The sequence below is a fragment of the Haliotis rufescens genome, unplaced genomic scaffold (genome assembly GCF_023055435.1).
Source record: "Haliotis rufescens isolate VD_foot unplaced genomic scaffold, xgHalRufe1.0.p SCAF_22, whole genome shotgun sequence".
Taxonomy (NCBI): Eukaryota; Metazoa; Mollusca; class Gastropoda; order Lepetellida; family Haliotidae; genus Haliotis; species Haliotis rufescens.
The window spans coordinates 10,244,369-10,265,032 of NW_025963913.1; the positions used below are offsets into that span (position 1 = coordinate 10,244,369).

The 20,664-nt window shown below is 38.6% G+C and overlaps 1 protein-coding gene across 3 annotated transcripts in view; it reads right to left on the bottom strand.

The window, feature by feature from the left end:
- Window positions 1–20,664, bottom strand: part of LOC124146385 (RNA polymerase II-associated protein 3-like) — a 399,479-nt gene that overhangs the window by 165,294 nt on the left and 213,521 nt on the right. For all 3 annotated transcript variants that reach the window (XR_006862665.2, XM_048401498.1, XM_046516655.2), the window contains one exon: window positions 11,462–11,860. Coding sequence is in view for 2 of the 3 variants with exons in the window: in XM_048401498.1 (XP_048257455.1) it covers window positions 11,462–11,860 (399 nt within the window). In the remaining variant the exon portion in view is untranslated. The remainder of the gene's footprint in view (window positions 1–11,461; window positions 11,861–20,664) is intronic.

Here is a 20,664-nt window from a genome sequence, read left to right on the forward strand (position 1 = left end):
TATAACCGCCCCGACACTGTTCTCGGCTGCAGCTGTTGATACTGGCGACGGTCGTATTGGCGGTCTCAAATTGCAAGGCAGACAAATAGAGTTACCACATTAAAAATGCCAAACTGGAGCATCGCCAAAACTGACAATTTTTTCTCACTCAAAACGGACCAGTTAAATATCACATTGCTCATAAAGACCATATAATAATCAGATACAGTAGTGCACATATCCTTCCTGATACCGGAAGTGACTTATAAGACAACAGGAAATGCTTTCTAACCTACGGCCATTAAGAACTCGGCTTCATTGTTTTAGTTCTCTGTATAACCCAACTGAGACAGCGAGAAGTAAGATCTTATTTTAATGACATTGAATATATAGTAAATTTAGATGAAGAGGGAAGACCAATGTTTCATATTGATGATATTACTTGAGTTATTATTAGAAACGAACAAATCTAAATATTTCTTGATACAAGTCAAATATCTATTTCATTCTGTTCATTGTACAACAACAACATCCAGCCAGATGGTCTGGTCAGTGTCTGGTAGAACTGGAACTTTGCTGCCAGAGTAGTCTCACTGCATACAGTGATTCATCAGTGGAAGTGTAGCAGTCTGCAATCCAGTCAGCAGTGTCAATATCGAAGGGCTGTCCAGTATCGTTCAGTTGCCTGCAAAAGTTCCAATTTCCTGCCTACCGGTCTGTTCCCAAGAAAGTTAGCCTTCTTGAATCAAAAGGCCTCTTTCAAATCTGTGTGCAATGGACTGACTTCCTACCGGGTACTGATTCTGTTGTCTTTGGAGTTACAGGTCCAACAATATCTGAAGATGAATGTCCTCTGTCACTTCTCTAGCTACCGCCTAAAAACTGTTGGCGAGCAACTTGGAGGACCACGGTTGTTGAAACAGGGAAACCTTAAACTGTTCCTCCAAAGTGTGAAGAATACCTCTCCTACACAGAGCTGTCATATATTAAAAAAGTTAATCCATCACTCTTTGAAATTTGCCATGTATCAATCAGCACAGTCGTACCACGAACATGAGCCTCCTCCAACATCGCCACATGTGCCAAAGACATCGCCATAGCCCCTCTTGCTGATAGAATCATAGAGAACTATGGCAGGGTTCGACAATGCATCAACTCCCAATCCTCCACAATTGATGGATGACTCCTCATCTTGGTGTTTAGGATCTAGTTCCGCAGGTCTCCTTATTGTTTGTGCCACATTCTAACAAGTTAACACATGGTGCCTTTAGTCCATGTTGCAGTCTCTTGAGAAGAGAAGGCTTTATCCAGATGCTTGCTCATGTCCCACATCACATGTTTAGGAGGTAAGGTAAGAGTCCACATTCTTGTCCTTAATGAAAAACCCGGATTGACAATCCCCCTTGGAAAGTCCTCTCTGCAGTTTCGATGCATCAGCAATCCAACCCAGTGTGTTTAATTGATCCACACTATTGAAGCTGTCTGTCTGAGAATCAGCCAAACCTTGAATCTCTTGTTCAAGGTGTGGCCTGCTAATACTGATGTACGAACCATACAGGCGTGTGTGTTGAAGTTGTGGGCTCATGACCCTCCGATCGAGGCCTCATTGAGAGTTCATTCTTCATTCTGGGGAAAGTTTGATCATGAGAGCTGTCTACATAGCATGTAATTCCCATAATCTTGCTGAGGTGGCCATAGCTGGGAGAAAAACTGTCTTCTGAGACACTAGTAAAAAGGTAGCTTTATGCACTAGTAAAAAGTGATTCTAACAACACAGACAGCACAATGGGAAGATTCCATTTTGGGCAGACGTGGAGTTTTAATGTCCTCTATTTAGAAAGACTTCATAAGGCAATTTAGGGTGGCATGTCAGTAAGTACAACACTCAAATATGTAAGAGGACTAACGCCAAGGCTGATTTGTAGCCAACTATGGTACAATGCTGATATTTCTTGTCTGAAAATATTTGTGACCATAGGAATAGTAATCTGCCTGTGATCTGCTGCTGATGGACATTCAAACCGTCAATACTACGTTCCATAATATCGTACTGGATATACTATATCAATACCACTAGCTAATAAAAATAAACTGTTCTTGACACCTTTGATGTCATGTTAAATGACAACACAAAATGTTCTTGACACCTTTGTTGTCACGTTAAATGACAACACAAACTGTTCTTGACACTTTTGTTGTCACGTTAAATGACAACACAAACTGTTCTTGACACCTTTGTTGTCACGTTAAATGACAACACAAACTGTTCTTGTTACCTTTGTTGTCACGTTAAATGACAACACAAACTGTTCTTGACACTTTTGTTGTCATGTTAAATGACAACACAAACTGTTCTTGACACTTTTGTTGTCATGTTAAATGACAACACAAACTGTTCTTGACACCTTTGTTGTCACGTTAAATGACAACACAAACTGTTCTTGCCACCTTTGTTGTCACGTTAAATGACAACACAAACTGTTCTTGACACATTTGTTGTCACGTTAAATGACAACACAAACTGTTCTTGACACCTTTGTTGTCACGTTAAATGACAACACAAACTGTTCTTGTTACCTTTGTTGTCACGTTAAATGACAACACAAACTGTTCTTGACACTTTTGTTGTCATGTTAAATGACAACACAAACTGTTCTTGACACTTTTGTTGTCACGTTAAATGACAACACAAACTGTTCTTGACACTTTTGTTGTCACGTTAAATGACAACACAAACTGTTCTTGACACATTTGTTGTCATGTTAAATGACAACACAAACTGTTCTTGACACTTTTGTTGTCACGTTAAATGACAACACAAACTGTTCTTGACACCTTTGTTGTCACGTTAAATGACAACACAAACTGTTCTTGACACATTTGTTGTCACGTTAAATGACAACACACTATCTAATGACCCAACTAATACTGATATGGCTGACTATACTAACTCTGTCAACAGTCAACATTTAACAGTCTTTGAGGTAAGTAGGTTCTTTCCTCATACGCACTGGTCTGGTGTATTGAGGAGGATTTTCTGTTGTAACAAGGGGGCAGGGGTGGCCCAGTCGTCTAAGGCGCCGTGATTCACAGTGCAGAGTTGCGTCCCTTGGGCATGCCAGAAACTTATGATTGTGGGTTCGAATCCCGGTTTCGCCCTGATTATGTATCTAGGTTTGTCAACACCATACCCGTGCTCGTGGGTTTCACTAAAGTGGTAAACGTCTGAGACCTGCATCACTTCAAGCCTACCTCCCACATTAAGCTGACACGCTGGGATATAACTGGAACACTGTTAAAAGCGGCGTTAAACCCAACTCACTCACCCACTCAATAGTAACAATAGTGTCATTGTTTTATTTTGTCACCGTTGTCAAAGATCTCACATGCTTCCTCCACAACAGTTTCCTTTATGCCATGGGAATCTGTTGGAATTTTTTTGAAGAATGAAGCATTTCTTGTCACCGATTTTTACTGCCACCATTCTCCCTCTTTTGTTGGCGATTTCATGTGTTGCTGGATTCCATGGTGTTTTGAGCTTGTTTGATTTTTTGTCTGTCCTTAGCAATACTGTATCACCAATACTAAATTCAATCTGAATTGCATAAAGTCTTGCATCAGCATACTCTTTCATCTTCAGTTTGGCTTTCTCATCATTCTTGCCTTGACATCAAGATCAGTTGGCTGTACTTTCTTGTTGATCTGAGGAAGTTTGTTTGCACCTGTCTCCAGAACATCAGCTCAAAAGGGGAAACTTGGGTTGTTTCATGTGGAGTAGCTCTATATTGATAGAGGAAACTTTGTAACCCTTGTTTCCAGTATTTGTTTTCCAACACTACGGTTCTTATTGCCTTCATCATTGGTTTGTTAAAACTCTCAGCCTGTGCATTTGCACGTGGCCATCATGGTGTCACTTTTCTGTGTGTAAATCCTTTATCATCTGCAAACTGTGCAAATCTGTGACTTTGAAAAGGGCTTCCATTATCTATTTTGATAACCTTTGGAATGCCAAACTGAGTCAATATTTTGTCAAGAACCGGAACTACTGTTGCACAGGATACTGATCTGACAATCTCCATTACAGGGTACCGTGAATACTCATCAGTTTCTACGAACAAGTACTCCTTGGTTGGTAGTGGTCCAACACCTTCTCTGGCATGCGAGACATAAGTTGTGACTCAGTCCGCGTTGCTGTATGTAGCTGTTTGGCAAGGTAAGCATTTCTGAATCCTTTGTTCAAGAAACTGTTTATTCCTGGAAACCATACTTTTGATCAATGGAAAGCTTTGGTTCTTTGTACCCCTTGGTGACCCTCATGTGCAATCTCTATGTCCCTTTCTCGTAATGTTATTGGTATCACAATAAGTTGACCCTTCAAAAGGATAACTTCTGTATGACACGTAAAATCATCGTCTGTTTTGCTTAGTGACATAAGCTCTTCCTGTATGATATCTCTTCTGTTCTCCTGTGATGATCATCTTAAAACTATTCCATTTGCCAGATCTGGTCAATTTAATAGCTATTTGCATGGTTATATTCTGTTTGTTTGCACCAATATTCTTCTCTTCAAGTGTCATTGCTTTTGGCACAGATGTTTGGGCTATGAAGTTGACACACTGTTCCGCTATTATCTCCTGCATGGGCACTTGAACTCCTAGAGATTGTGGATGTCTGGACATGTAGTCTGCTGGGTTGTCATTTCCAGGGCGATATTTAATCACCATCTTTTAAGGTAGCCTCAATCCCCATCTTTCTATGCATAGTGATGGTTTTGATTTCTGCCAGATTTCTGACCATGATATGTGGTGCTCCATATACATACATGTTGAAATACTCGCAGGCCCATGCCACAGCTAATGTTTCTCTTTCTATTTAGCTGTATCTGTATCTGTTAACGCTATTTTGCTGTACAATACAACTTGCCTGTCATGCGTCAATATGGCTCCCAGTCCACACGGGCTAGCATCAACGATAATCCCTGTGTACTTTTGCGGATTAAAATATGTATTGACACAGTGTTCCAAGAGTGTTTCCTAAAGGCTCTAGAATGCCAAGTCATGTTCTGTTTTCAAACTCCACTCAGAATCTTTTCTTGTGAGTCTTCTCAGTGACGCTGTTAATGTTGCATAGTGCTTGATAAAACAACCACAGTAGTTAGTCATTCAAAGGAAGCTCATCACTTCAGACAAGTTTGAGGGCTTTTCTGTGTTTCTTATGGCCTCCACTTTCTTTGGGTCAGGTGACACATCTTCCGCACTGATTACCATACCAAAGAATTCTAGGCGATCATGTAGAACTTCACATTTTTTAGTGATACAGTCCCATGAGTGTACTAAACGTAATTTGGCAGGAATCTGGATGTAACTGTATTTAGGTATGTAGGTCCAAGTTTCTGAAGACTTTAAGTTTTGGGTGATTTCCTTCATCACAGAACTCTGATGTCACCCCCTTTTCATGGCTTTGTTGGCTGTGCGCATGTCAACACGTCACTGTCATGTCATCACTATTATTCTTTGGTGCTGTAATTATAGGCGATACCCATGTGGTAAGCTCCTCCTTCCACTTTCTCTATAATGTCTGCCTCAATTAACCAGTTTACTTCTTTCTCCACCTTTCAAAAGAGGTGAAAAGGTGTGCGTCTATCGTTTCATCTGTATTCTTGAGCTTACCAATACCATTAAAGAGTTCTGGATACTTATATCTTCTGGTGCGTGTTCTCGTCTGAAGATTTTTACTAGTCCCAACTCTTGAGCCGTTTCGTTTCCCAAAAGTGATTCAGTGTCCTTCTGCTACATAGAACATGTGACATTGTATGTTAGTGCTTGTGCTTCTTGAAAAGATCTTCATCAATAATGTTTTCTGAGGCTCCTGTATCTATCATGACATCATATGCTTTGTTGTTTATCTTGATTGATAGGACAGTTGATCGCTTCTTTTTCACGTGTAAGATCTTGTTGTTTTACACCAAAATGATCCTGTAGCAGTAATCGTCTTCCGATGTGTCTGTGTTACTGTCCTCTGGTACTGTTTCTCCCGTGTTTATGTTATTCAACTGTCTGTTTCTGCAGTTTGATGCAAGCTTTCATAAAGTGATTTGGCTTCTTGCAGAAATTGCAGGTTTTTCCTCTTGCTGGACAATCCCCTTTATGTATGAACACTTGGATTTATCCAAATGAAATTTTCCCTTTTTCTTAAATCTGTTGTCTTTATCTCTCTCATTGTGCTTGTGATATCTGGAGTCCTGTGCTTTCTTGTCATGGGTGTATCTTTTCCTTTCTTTGTCAGTTTTCTCTTGTGTTGTTATTGTTCTTGTTCTGTTGCTTGTGTTTACCTTGTTAATTGTGGCTCTTTCATCGTCCTCCATAGCTTGTGCTTGTGAGTCAGCTATTTCTAATGTATGACCCATTATTACGATGTCTAAAGACTTTCCCCATTTTTCGTGAGGCATTTCTTCTGAATCTGTCTCATGAGCAATGTTGAATAAGCTCAGTTCAGTCACCCCATCATCCAACGTTTGTCCAGGTTTCTGTTTGGAACTGCGAAATACAAATACCTCCACTTGAACATTTGTATGCAGTCTTTGAGTATTTTCTTCGTGTTTTCATAGTTCTGAACACCTTTACATGTTTGCAACATAAATGTCATACACCGCTTCAACAGTGTAATTTAGTAGATGTGCACGTTTCGAATTGTCGTCTTCCTCGTCCTTTAGTTTCATAGCAACAAACCAATTTTCCAACCTGTCTAAATAGTTCTTCCATCTAGGGCTGATACTACTTTTGTCAGAGTCTATATCAAACTGTAGAAAAAAAAGTTGATCTTAATCAAAGTTTTCTGTTTCTTTCCTCTGCATTGTATTGTATTTTAACTGCTTACTGTTTTCTTCCATCTGTTCACCCACTCGTCACCATTAACATATTTGTGTTCTTCCTTGTAAAGGATAACTAACACTCATGTTCTCAGATCATTCCCTTCCTTTATTCTCTTTAATCCGCTTCTTAAAAACACAGACAACTTCTGCTTACTAAAAACTAGACACTACAGTTTGTTTGTTTGTTTGTTTGTTGCTTAATGCCTCACTCAGCAATATTACAGGTATGTGACCTGAGATTTCCTCAACTGAGATGATGGTCTCACTGATGAAGGTACTGTAGTAGAGGCAGACTCAGAGAATCCTGCAGCCAGCATCTTTGACTCAATAACTTCCAAGCAAGTGGGTGGAGGTACTGGAGGTTGCCAAGAAATATGTCTGATGTTGGCCAGCACAGAACATCTCACAGTGACACTCTGGGAGCTTTTATATAGAGGTTTCTCCATCAGTAGTGGAAATAACCTTGGGTCACAAGCTTGGTTAGGCCATGATGGAGCTACCAAAATATTGACACAATTTGTCTCCTCATCTTCTTGATTACTCAGTCAAGGAGAGGCCAAGGAGAGAAGGCGTTTGCAAAGATAATGTCTTGGACACTGCATCTATCTGAAGAGCTAGTGGGTTAGGAACTGGGCTGACATAGCTTGGAACTACATGTAGTTGTTTAGACAAGTGACAAGCAGATCGATGTGCAGGGTGGTTGTGGCAACAGAGAATACCTCTGGGTCAAAAGGCCATTCTGTGAGAATTATCCTTCTGCTAGGATATTCAATTTCCCTGGTATGTTGCGAGCCTCCAATCTGCAGCTGATTAAGTCTGCTGAGTCGAACAAACCTGAACCTCATTCAGTAAAATTTATGATTTTGTCCCTCCTTGCCTCTGGATGTATGCCTGTTGCCACAAATACTGATGACTGGTGTTGCTGTGGACTCCATGCCTTAAAGGCAAACTAAATGTGCTCGAGGCATCTGTACAGGTGATGTACTGGAGGGGGAAACATGAGTGGAATGCCTGGCATCACAAAAGGAAATATATATGTGCCAAAACAAATCATCTAATACAACCACATAAGGTTACTCTTACACAAACTTGGCCCCCAAAGTGAAAGTTGGGTGAATGCAGCATAACAAGTCTATCATGCATCCACAATATCACGTAATGTGTAACAGAATACAATACAACAATCTAAGGCTCTAAGAAGCTCTGAGCTGGAAGCTGGAGGTTGAATCATCTTGTCTAGATTGTGAATTTGTGACATATTCATCCAGCTCTGGGATGCAAAAATAGCCTTCCTCCAATTTTCGGAGTGAGCTGCAAGAAAGTATAATGTCTTCTTAACAGTTACTTCTCACTAAACTAATGAGAAGATTGAGGGGACAATTGATGACAGTGTTCTACATTATGTTGGATTCAGCAAGAGGTTTGACACATGTTTCAATTGTTTGTTCTTACGCCCCTACCACAGGGTCATGTCAGCTATCACAAAAATATAAAGATAACAATGAAGACAATATTCTATTCAGACATGAATTATTACAATACTGGTGTTTTCAGTTAGGTCACTAATTATTATAACCAACTTCTGCTACGTGATTGTGTGTTTTAAATATTTGTGAAAAAGAAAGTGCCAAAATGATGGATGAAGGACCACAGCTAGTGTTGGCATCTGTGGTTGCGATACTAATGATGGATAAGACTTACTTTATCATATAATGGGTAGGTTTCTCGGCAGGATAAAGCCAACGGATAACAAGTATTTGTCACAGAGTGACGAAATATCCCCCGCCTGTACACCATAGTACCAAATATGAAGACAATCCAGCGATTAGTTCTTGAGATATTGTGGCAACACCGTTTTCCAACTCCAAAAACAGATTTGCCTGCTGTGACCTTGAAAATGGGGTCAAGGTCACCAAATCTGACAGGTGTATGCGGTGTCTGTATATACACTATAGTTCCAAATATGAAGACAATCCAGCGATTAGTTCTTGAGATATTGCGGCAACACCGTTTTCTAACTCCAAAAGCAGATTTGCCTGCTGTGACCTTGACAATGGGGTCAAGGTCACCAAAACCGACTGGTGTCTGCGGTGTCTGTATATACACCATAGTTCCAAATATGAAGACAATCCAGTGTTTAGTTCTTGAGATATCGCGGCAACACCGTTTTCCAACTCCAAAAGCAGATTTGCCTGCTGTGACCTTTAAAATGGGATCAAGGTCACCAAAACGGACTGGTGTCTGCGGAGTCTGTATATACACCATAGTTCCAAATATGAAGACAATCCAGTGTTTAGTTCTTGAGATATCGCGGCAACACCGTTTTCCAACTCTAAAAGCAGATTTGTCTGCTGTGACCTTGAAAATGGGATCGAGGTCACCAAAACCGACTGGTGTCTGCGGAGTCTGTATATACACCATAGTTCCAAATATGAAGACAATCCAGTGTTTAGTTCTTGAGATATCGTGGCAACAAACAGGTGGGACGTACGGACGGACGTACGGACGTAGGGACGTACGGACGGTCGTGAATACTATATCCCCCGCTTCGCGCTTTCGCGCGGCGGGGGATAAAAACGATATCCGTTGGGGGCATATGCGGATAGAGATGCAAATATCAAAGGTCAAGTAGGGACTACTTTCACTGTTCATAAACAATCATGGCGTCGCCCTCGTCATTCGGCGATCGAGTCAGAATTAACCATCGGGAATCTGGATAAACTACAGGGATAATTGCTGTCATTATCAAAAGCACAGTCTAATATACTGAAAATCAGTGTCTAACTGTGACGTAGATAAGGCATTTTATAAGTTTTGGCAACTTTGGAGATATAAATTTCGAAACAATTTTTCGAGGGCACGAGGCCTAGCCAAGCGGGATCAGTAGCCATATCTGTGCTTGTAGATCTCTGCGGCTTGAAACCTGCTCCACAAATTAAAATAGTTGGATTTGGCTGAAATATATTTGAATTGTTACCTTGTTTCGTTTTGTCGCTGTGTGTACATCTGACTACACTTCTTACGTTATGACAGGACAGACCGACTGTCAACAACGTCTGACCGTGGCGTCTCATAGACTAGGGTTAGAGTAGCTTCCCTTTGACAAAGGGCAGTTACTCTAGCGGACAGACCGATGGATTGTTGTTTTGCGTTTATGTTGCTTCGCCACTACATAAGAAATAGATTTCAGTTGGAACTATATTGGCTACTGTCACTGTCCGACTGACACATCACTTACCCTGTGACGTAATAAATATTAATGCGCGCATTCCAGGAAAACGCGCAATGTTTCGGTTAATGTTTGTGAGAGAGGGAAAGCAATTTTGAAGCACAGAATTAAAGAATGACATTATATGATAAAGAGGTTATCACGCTTGTGTGTTTGGGGATGGTAAATATCCTGTATTAGGAATAAACACTATGTATTTAGCTCGCCAAGGCTCGCTAAATACAATGTTTATTCCTAATGCAGGATATTTACCATCCCCAAACACACTCGCGTGATAACCTCTATGTATTCGATGTAATAAGCGCCCAGGGCGCTCTCAAAATGAGAAATAGGGGGCTCTTATTAAAATATTATTTTGGTGGAAAAAAACAGAGTTGAAAGATAAATTTTGTGGTTTATGCTGACAGCCTGAAATGCTTATGAAAGGCAGATATATTTTTCCAGAATATAATTGCCCATAATTAATGGTGCATATAACACAGGAGTGCGTATTATACGCAAATGAAGTCTTGTTTACATTGATCATTGGAAGGGGTGCTAATTGGGATTGTTCACGTGCCAATATATTAGCAAATATCGCCGTGGGCGCTTATTACGTCGAATACGGTAGTCTTCTCAAACTCGACATTTTCCTTAATCCATATTCATCTGTCACATCCTTACTCTTGGATGTAAGACAACAGTTCTTGACACAATGTTGATGTCTGATGAACCACCATTGCAGGTAGTTTGAATAGTCTAAAAAAATAATATTCTCGGTTCTCAGGCACCGCCGCATCATCATAAGGTCCGCCGCACGTTTTGTTTTTATTTCCATTTTTTTTAAAAAGAATCCTTAAATATTCTGCATCTGTTGTTAAAAATGTACTGTACTTTTCCCAAAAATATGTTTAGATCACATCTAGGATTAAACAGTTGCAATGTTTATTAAAACTCGAGTGGATTGTGAGACAACGGTGCAGGGCTGCAAGATGGTTGATCATACACAGAACGCCAAGGTATTCTTAGAGACCAGAGTCTTGTTTTTAGGTGCCAAAGGAAGAAACAAACGTTTCTCTGATGTCTAATTGATGTTCAGTCATACATATGAACACAAATTTCAGTAAGAGTTACCCAACATCAAATCTTGTTTGTCCTATTTAGGCTGCTTGAGTTATATTTGTATGTACATGTGACGTTGTTTGAGTTGTTATTGGATACGAAAACAGATAAGTTCACATTGAATTTCCATTTCATCATTCGTAGGAACAAGTAAGCCATGTTATATTAGTGTGGTTTTGAGGAGTGGAAATAAGGACATAATATCATGAACGACAGTCATAATTACACTTTGACCACCTGTCTCAGTGAGCTAAAACTGACAATGTTTGGAAAACACTTACCTTGAAATAGTGAAAGAAAGCTTCCTTGTTGTGCTTCAGCACTTTGTAATCAGACTGGAAATGATATGAAGTCTGCGGGACACTTTTTCCTGACATGTCGTCTGATGATTCTGAGAATGTTCCATCAGTTGCCAAGCTTACACTGCTTGATGAATGTCCTTCTTCTGCATCACTGAGGGCATTTCTCTGTTTTGATTCAGAATCTCCAAGTTTCTCAACAGCTTTAGGTTTAACTGATTTTGCTAGAGAATCTGATTTAGACACAAATTTCTGAAACATCCTGTTATCTTTTTCAGTTATTCTTTGCAGCGATTTACTCTGTTTAAATGTTGTGGTGACAACATCATCTCCTTGACTTTCTATCCCAACTTCTTCAATTGCAATTCTTCTCAGAGATTTCTGGAAAGATGTAAAACAAGAAAGAAGTGAGCAAAGCTCACATACCCCGTTATCCCTGCTGGTCAACAACAAATAGTAAATAGTTTGTTAATTAATGAAATATTACATATTTCTAACTGATTTTAACTTCAATGTTTTAAAAACTAAGATTGAGTTCCAGTGACAATTGCCCCCCCCTCCAAATCTCCCATGTTACCATTGTTCACTACGAGGAAGTAGATCACCATGAACACCTTTAAATAAAAATTTGATTGAGGAGTTACATAAGAAGAATTATCAAAATGACCAAAAATTGTTGATATAAAAACACATAAAGAATGGAACAATATCATATAAGAAAATTAATAAATTAATAATTTCCATCTAGCCTTATCAGATATGGTAAAGAATTCATAAATTCAAACTAACACAAAGCACAGATACTTATGATGATCTACATGTGTGGAAACAATTTTCATCAAAATTTCTAAATTCTATCATGTTTCCATGAAAACAGCAAATGAGAAAACTTTCAGAATCTTATAAAAGATAAAAAAAACAATCATAGTGGTTAATGTAGCAAGTATGCTGAAGCTAGGATACATAATATTGTAAACATGGATCGTACAAAAACTCTACCCAAAATTTAAGTTTCACCATGATTCCATGGAAATGGCCAAAATAAATAAAAAATCAGAATGTTCAAACTAGCAAAAGGCACAAGTACTCATTGTGGTAAATGTGTGTAGCAAGTTTGGTGAAGCTAGGGTGCATGGTTAAAAAGAAATGGGCCGTACAAAACACCCAACCTAAAAGTTTAAATTTCTTAATGTTTCCATGGAAACAGCAAAAATAAAAAAGTTCAGAATCTTACAACTAGCAAAAGGCACAAGTACTCATTGTGGTAAATTTGTGTAGCAAGTTTGGTGAAGCTAGGGTGCATGGTTCCTTTGCACGGAAGGACGGACGGAAGGACGAAACGCTATATACCCCCGATTTACTTCGTAAACGGGGGTATAATGAGTAAACTAGAAAGTTGTTTGCATCATATGCAAAAACCGAAGCAGCACCATCACCAACATTTCATGAATGCCCCACATCATGAATTTTAAAATTTTGTTTGTATCATATTTTAAACAACTGATTGTCTCTCATAACTCACATTGTTGTAGCTAAAGCAAGTCTGTATATTTTTATGTTGTATGTATGCCCAAGATAAGACAAAAATTAACTATTTGTCTGTCTGCTATGAAACCCAAGGTTAAAGGGGCACTGATCTAAAGCAATTCCCCGGGACTGGTTGTTGCCTTTGTTATTGTTTTTTCCCTTGAGTATCCGGATGTATAGCAGAAATGTAGACTAGTTGGCGACCTGTGCTGCACCATTCATAAGCGCATTAGTCACTTTTTATGGATAGTAATAGGGGCATATGGTCACATTGATCAACAAAATGAAATATAGTTTTCGAAAACTTCCATCTGTATTATTATGATAACAAATTCCAAACATTTTTATGTTTAATATCATCACCAAGTGACTAAAAGTGTTAGTGTGACAGATACAACATTGTACATATTTATTTTATTCACCTTCAGTATCTGCTTTTAAGTGTTCAATTTTAAACATAAATCATTAGTTCAGATAGATTAAATGTAGTTAATATGTCCTTCATGTTGTAAGCCTTAACAAACCCAAGCCATGACGTGCTCAACTGATTGGCCAAGCTAACCCTCAAAGTTGACCCTTTGCCTCACTGCATGTTCTCAGTCACACATTTCCTGCACAGACAAGTTGACAGGTGAAATCATCTAAAATCAGATATCGGGAATTATAAGTTGCGGCGCTAGTCGGGAAGACACCCCAGTCTCACCCACAGGGGTGTAGATACTAGATACTACATATTAGATAGATAAATATGTGAGAGATCCATTGGCGAAATAAACGTCTCTCACCCGTAGCGTGTGTTTGGCTATCACATCATTCACTGCCCTGCTACATTAGGATTGAAAGTACATTTCTATATTGTTTGGCTTCTAGTACTAGCATAATTAACCTATTCTGATGTTTTAAGCCCTTTTGAACGTCTTAATAATTTTTAGTCAATCTGTTAAATAAATGGACAAATTTTTCAGTCAATTTGTAAAATGTCAGAAATATTTAGGTGAGGGGAAATGGGGTTTAACGTCGCGTCCAAGATTATTCCACTTATATAGCAACGTGCATGTACATGTGTGTGTTTGTGTGGCTGCTTGTACTAGTCTGGACTGATGCCGATTTATAGTGCTAGCTGGTCCCAGAAATATTTAGACATTTTATAAATTGCCTGAGTGAATCACATTTTAAACACTGACTGTAACATATACAGGCTTACAAAGGAAAAGACTTGTGAAAACAACGTACATCGCGCATTGAAGAACTTCCCAACCAAGACGTAGAGGAACAAGAATGATTCTGTTCAATGCTACAGAAAAAGAATGAAAACAAAATGCAATTAAAGCTGCAAGCAGCAATGGCGGGCTCCAAGTAACACTGTGCACAAACATCCATGTTCGAATCCTCAAAGGGTTTCCTTGAACCAAATCCGTCAAATGTAGGCATCACTTGCAGGGTATCGCCGCTACAAAATTGGCGTGTGAACAGGTCTGTTCTAAACCCATTTATGACCTCGAAACATTTTCGAATCCATAAAGGGTTTGCTTGTACCAACTCTGTCAAAAGATAGTCACCGGAAATCGCCGCTACGAAATTGGCGTGTTCCAGGGGTGTCCCAAATATTAATCAAATATTACCACCAAGCGGTGTTACTTTTAGCATACAACCAAGAACAAAAAATGAGATGCATATGGCACACTAACTTCATGTAAACTTGCAATAGTTTCTGTCAACAACCTTACAAGATATGATCTTTAAAGTAAAACTTCGGTGAAAAAAAATGATCAAAATCAAAATCCAATATGGCCGCAACTAAAAAAGATATCCAAAAATGCCAAGAAGCTCAAGCAGCAGATACATGCAAAGTTTCAAAGTAATCAGATAAGCGGTTGCGGAGCAATAGGGCGAAATATATCTTTAAAAAATTCTTGTTGTTTAGTTATCCGCCCTTGGTCTTTGGGCCTATGGCTTTGGGTTTTTGGCGGGCACTAGTACCCAACGGTCTTCACGCACATACAAAATGTTAACAAAATCAAGCCAGTGGTTATTCCGCTAGCTCTGGTACAAAAATCGGCGGAATAATAATAATATTAAATCAACCGCTAACACAGGGGCTCTTCAGCCTTTCGGCTTGGTGACTCTTTAACAGGCTGTAACTTCTTTGTCAGTTGGGCTCCAGTCAAACGGATTAGCGTTCTGCGTTCTGCGTTCGTACGGGCCGCGTGTTCCTGTCGCACTGCTGAGATAAAGTGCTAAACCTGTTTCTGACCTCGTTCATATTCAAATCCTCAAAGGGCATACCTGTACCAACACCGTAAAATGTAAGGAACCTCTTGTGAGACATCACCACTACTAAACTGACATGTGCCTGGGCGTCCCATGATGTTTTAACCAATTTCCAACTTCGACCATGTTCAAACTTCAAATGGTTTGCTTGTACCAACGCCATCAAATTTAAGGAAGCGCTTGCGAGACATCACCACACGTGTCCCAGTTTGTTCTTAACCCATGTTTGAATCCGCATATGGTTTGCTTGTACCAGAGCCATCAGATGTAAGGAGCGCTTGCGAGACATCACCACACGTGTCCCAGTTTGTTCTTAACCCATGTTTGACTTCGACCATGTTCGAATCCGCATATGGTTTGCTTGTACCAACGCCATCAAATGTAAGGAAGCGCTTGCGAGACATCACCACACGTGTCCCAGTTTGTTCTTAACCCATGTTTGACTTCGACCATGTTCGAATCCCCATATGGTTTGCTTGTACCAACGCCATCAAATGTAAGGAACCGCTTGTGAGACATCACCACACGTGTCCCAGTGTGTTCTTAACCCATGTTTGACTTCGACCATGTTCGAATCCGCATATAGTTTGCTTGTACCAACTCCGTCAAAAGATAGTCACCGTTTGCAGGACATTGCCGCTACCAAAATGGCGTGTGCCACAGTTTCCCAGAGTGTACTTAACCCATTTCCGACCTCCATATTCTAATCCGCAAATGGTTTGCTTTAAACAACGCCGTCAAAAATAAGGTACCGTAGCAATTGGCAATTGAGAAATGAAGAATCAAGTCAGCGAGTCTGACCACCCAATCCGATCAGTCGCCTCCTGTGACAAGCATAGTTGCCTCTTGAGACAAGCATCGGTTGAAAAAGGCCAATTCTAATCCTGGTCGTCAAGGGTAGTACACATAATACTGAACAAGACTGTGGAGAACGCTTGGATATCTGCAAAGCCAGTGAATGGGGGTGTATGGTAGATTTATGAGGCGCTTCCTTCAGTATTTGTACTCAAGTCTGATTTTTTTTACTTAAATAAAATAATATCACCAAGCAGTGGTGCTTAAAGTATGCAACCCAAAACAAAATGAGCTACATATAGTCTCAAAGCTTCATGCAAACTTTCAATAGTTTATGTAAAGAACCTTACAAGCTATGATCTTAAAAGTAAAATTTCGGTGAAAAAAATGATCAAAATCAAAATCCAATATGGCCGCAACTAAAAAAGATATCCAAAAATGGCAATGGCAATTTGTTGTGTTCTGTATGGAGACAATTCTCAGAAAGTTTGAAGGCATTTCATGCAGTGGATTCAGAGGAGATAGTATTTGAAGACAGGTACCCCAAAAAACCTGTGAAAACCTTGAATCCAATATGGCTGCCAAAGCACATGACCAATGACCAAAGTCAAAGAACAAACAATGACAAGGAACTGAAGCAGCAGATACATGCAAGGTTTGAAAGTAAACAGACAAACGGTTGTGGAGCAGCAGGGCAAAATATATCGTCAAAAAATACTTGTTATTTAGTTATCTGCCCTTGGCCTTTGGGCCTACGGCCTTGGGTTTTTGGGGGAATCTAGTACTCAACGGTCTCCATACACACACAGAATTTGAACAAAATTGGGCTAGTGGTTATTTTGCTAGTGCTGGTACAAAAATCGGCGGAATAATAAATAATAATAATAATAATAAATAATAAATCGAACGATTACAATAGGGCTTCCAGCCTTTCGGCTTGGAGCCCTAAATATCATAATTACAACCTACCAGAGTTATATTATATTTTTAGGCAGCTACCTTGTTTTAGGAATGTATCCGTGAATATCCACATAAAGGAACAATTTCCCATACATCTGCAGCTGTACATAGAAACTTATTTGATGTCACGTGTCTCAATATTTTAAAATATATATATCATTTCGGGATGGGCATGGAGTTTGAAGGAATAAGAATTAGTGCTTAGTTGGGTATTATTATCCTTGTATTTTTTAATGAGTCTGGAGTGATTGTCTGTTTCTTTTAACAAGACCTTGTTGAAATCATTTTACTACTTAAATGAACTTCAATACTTGTTGTCTTGGTTTTCCCTACGGCATAACCAGGAATCCTTATGGATCCTACACAAATGCTGTCTCAACCAAAAGGCAATGGCAACAATTATTTCACACATATACTATCTAATACCATTTATGTTATGGAATTCTTAATAATAATTAACAATATATTGATTGTAAATTATTTTAAGTAAATTTGATAAATTGCTACATGAATTTGGATATTCATGATATTAGTTTCCTCACCAGTTCCCCACTAGACTGATCTGTAAACCAAGTTCCATCCAGAAATATTTAATGGTTCGGAAGTTCTGCTACAGAAACAGAAATGGACGAGGACAGACGGATGGACATGCTGAACACTATACCCCTCGTTTTGCAAACAGAGGGAAAACAAATATGAGTTGGTGCGCTCTGCCAACCATTTAAAAAATCCGCTGAAATCAATACAAACACTATTTGATTTTGTGATCGCAGCTCTAAAATTATCGTAAAGTTATCGTAAGGAAATCTTAGGCTATTGTCGCCTATTTTCAAAACTGTCGTAGCCCTAAGATATCGTAAGATTGTCATAAATATATGATAGCCCCAGACCTGTCGTAAGTTTATTTTATCTTCATTTAAGATGGCGGCATACTTTGCCACAGATCTTTTTCAAACAAATAATCTGTTTAACGTTCTAACATTGACATTTCATTATGTGTGTGATTTGAATTGACACTTCGAAAACATGAAAAACGCATCAAAGATTTCACATCAGAAATGTTCTTAATCGTGACAGCAATCCACATAACTATGGAGTCGATAGCTTACAACATATTTCTTTATTGCAGGCTACAGTAATGACCTTGTTGATAACTCAGGGGCAGCTAATCTTGGTTTAGACTCTAACTGAGAGTGGTTTCCCTTTGTATTTGCCTGGCAAGACCTTGCTCTATTTTACAGTTTTCATAAAGCACAGAGTTCCGCTGTTATATTTTCTTGATCGCATTCACGACAATGTTTTAGTCTTTATTTTCGCATTTTATAAAATTATATCCAATCTACACATGTGATGAAGTGCAAAACCATAAGTGTTTATCATGGTTTGGGACGAGTGGTTTTAACAATTGAATATAATCTATACAGTGTATTATTTATTGATTTAACAAGGAAATCCATGTGATCAAATATTTGTATAGTATATTCGTATAAAGAATATATTAAATACTTTTCTAGGAAAAGTAATTGTATTTTGTTTTGTTTTAAAAACAACACGCAGGCTATCAATGTTATTGAAAGACAAATATTGGATAACAAGTGATTAAATATTGTCTGTTGAACAACTGCATTTTTTAAAAACAGTTGATAAACGGCAAAGATGTATTCCAATACATATAGCAATTTTTTAAAATTTTGACAGCATAAGTTAAGCACAGATTTTCGTATCTAATTTCAAGGATGGCGATTTGAAAAATCATATAAAAAAATGGTTTCCCATGATCGTTTGGGTTAAAAATGTCATAAAAAAAGTATAATATTTTGAACATTTTCCAAAATTCACTTTCCAATATTTTCGCAGAAAACGTTGATTAAATTAAATTTAATGATCAATATGAAATAGACATTTTCACCTCAATAATCTTTGAATTTTGCATTCATTGGAACGATTTTAAAATAATAATTGATGCTGGTCTTTTTTAAATGTACGTGTACTTCAAATCAGACAAATCAGTTTATTAGCTCTACTTAATTTAAAAGGGTTGAAAAGGACTACACTCTATGTATGTTCGCCGCCTCCGTGGTCTTGTGGTAGAGCGTCCGCCCGGAGAGCGGAAGGTCCGGGGTTCGATCCCAGGCCACGTCATACCAAAGGACGTTAAAAAATGGTACTTGTTGTTACCCTGTCTGGCGCCGTGTCTGAGTGGGGTATTCATGTTAAACTGCGGCATGGTATCTCAGTGAGCTAGCACTATAAATCGGCATCAGTCCGGACTAGTACAAGCAGCCACACACGTCGCTATATAAGTGCAATTATCTTTGACGCGACGTTAAACCCAATTTCACCTCACCTATGTATGTTCACGTTAACATGTGGCATGTTCCATGAGACAACATAACTTGACAATTCCAAAATTGTGAAAAAAAATTAGTGTCACTTTCAAATTTTGAAAAGAATTATGGACCTACCGGTAGATAGATCAAAAAATACAATTACATCATCTAAATACAAATAGCTTGATATCGTATTTGAGTCCTTTGGTTATTCGTGAAAAATATATTGGATGTATAAAAAACAAGGCAAAGTTACCAAACTCACATTGTCGTTATAACTGGCTCGATCATTGGTGCGTTGCTTCCTGAACAATTTTTTATTTGAGTGTTTCAAGGTATAATGTTGGTGTTTTCTCTATAAACTTGACTTTTGACAAAAACACACAAAAACATGCAGTATTGTCAAACTGACCCAGTATACATCACATAACATCAGACTTGAACGCGCATCTTAAATGCTGAACACCTGCTGTTCGATCAAAGGTCTCGTCACTGTCATTTAGGATAACGTCCTTTACTTTCGTTCTTGACTTAACGCGATGTGTTTATATAAAGCTCTGCACAATCACGAGAGGACCAAGGAAAAATAGTGAAGTATCTTTTGCCACATTATTTCAATTCTAAAAGGTATTGGGTGGTAACACAACACTTATTGATTATAACTTTTATTTGGGTTGAAAAATGCCATTGCATTGAAAACAAAGGCTTTTTGTGTTTGAGGAGTTATGGCATCTTTTTATCATAAGAACAAAACGTCTACATGTAGGACATATATAGGACATATGTAGGATTGTATGGAATGTCACTCAAATAGTTGCGTGTTAAACAGTGTGACCTAACAATGTGATCATCAATTCCATGTCACTTTTCCATGTTGTTATTGCTAGTGGCTTGGAAATCCCTGTGACGTCATTGGGAAACACCCTGCTTTTTCAATCTCTAACACAAATGAGTTCTCTGTCAGAGTTACCATAGGTATCGTAGCTTTGTATGATCTGCGACAGGTTTATGATAGTTTCGAAAATCTATCTGATCTTAAACTTAAGATATCTAATTTTTGAACATAAGTTGTTAAGATTTATCTTAGCTAAGATCGTTTCGAAAATCTGAACCCAGATTGTGTCACAACAGGAATAACTTGCATATTTTCGAAAGGGTACAGAAAGCTGGGGTAATCTGACATGCAAACCATCAGTAAAATATAATCACAACATAGTTTATCAACGTTCCCCTTTACTAAATCATTGATTAGTGATAACAAATTTAGAGGTCAATTACCATCTCTAATAACCAGAAAATACT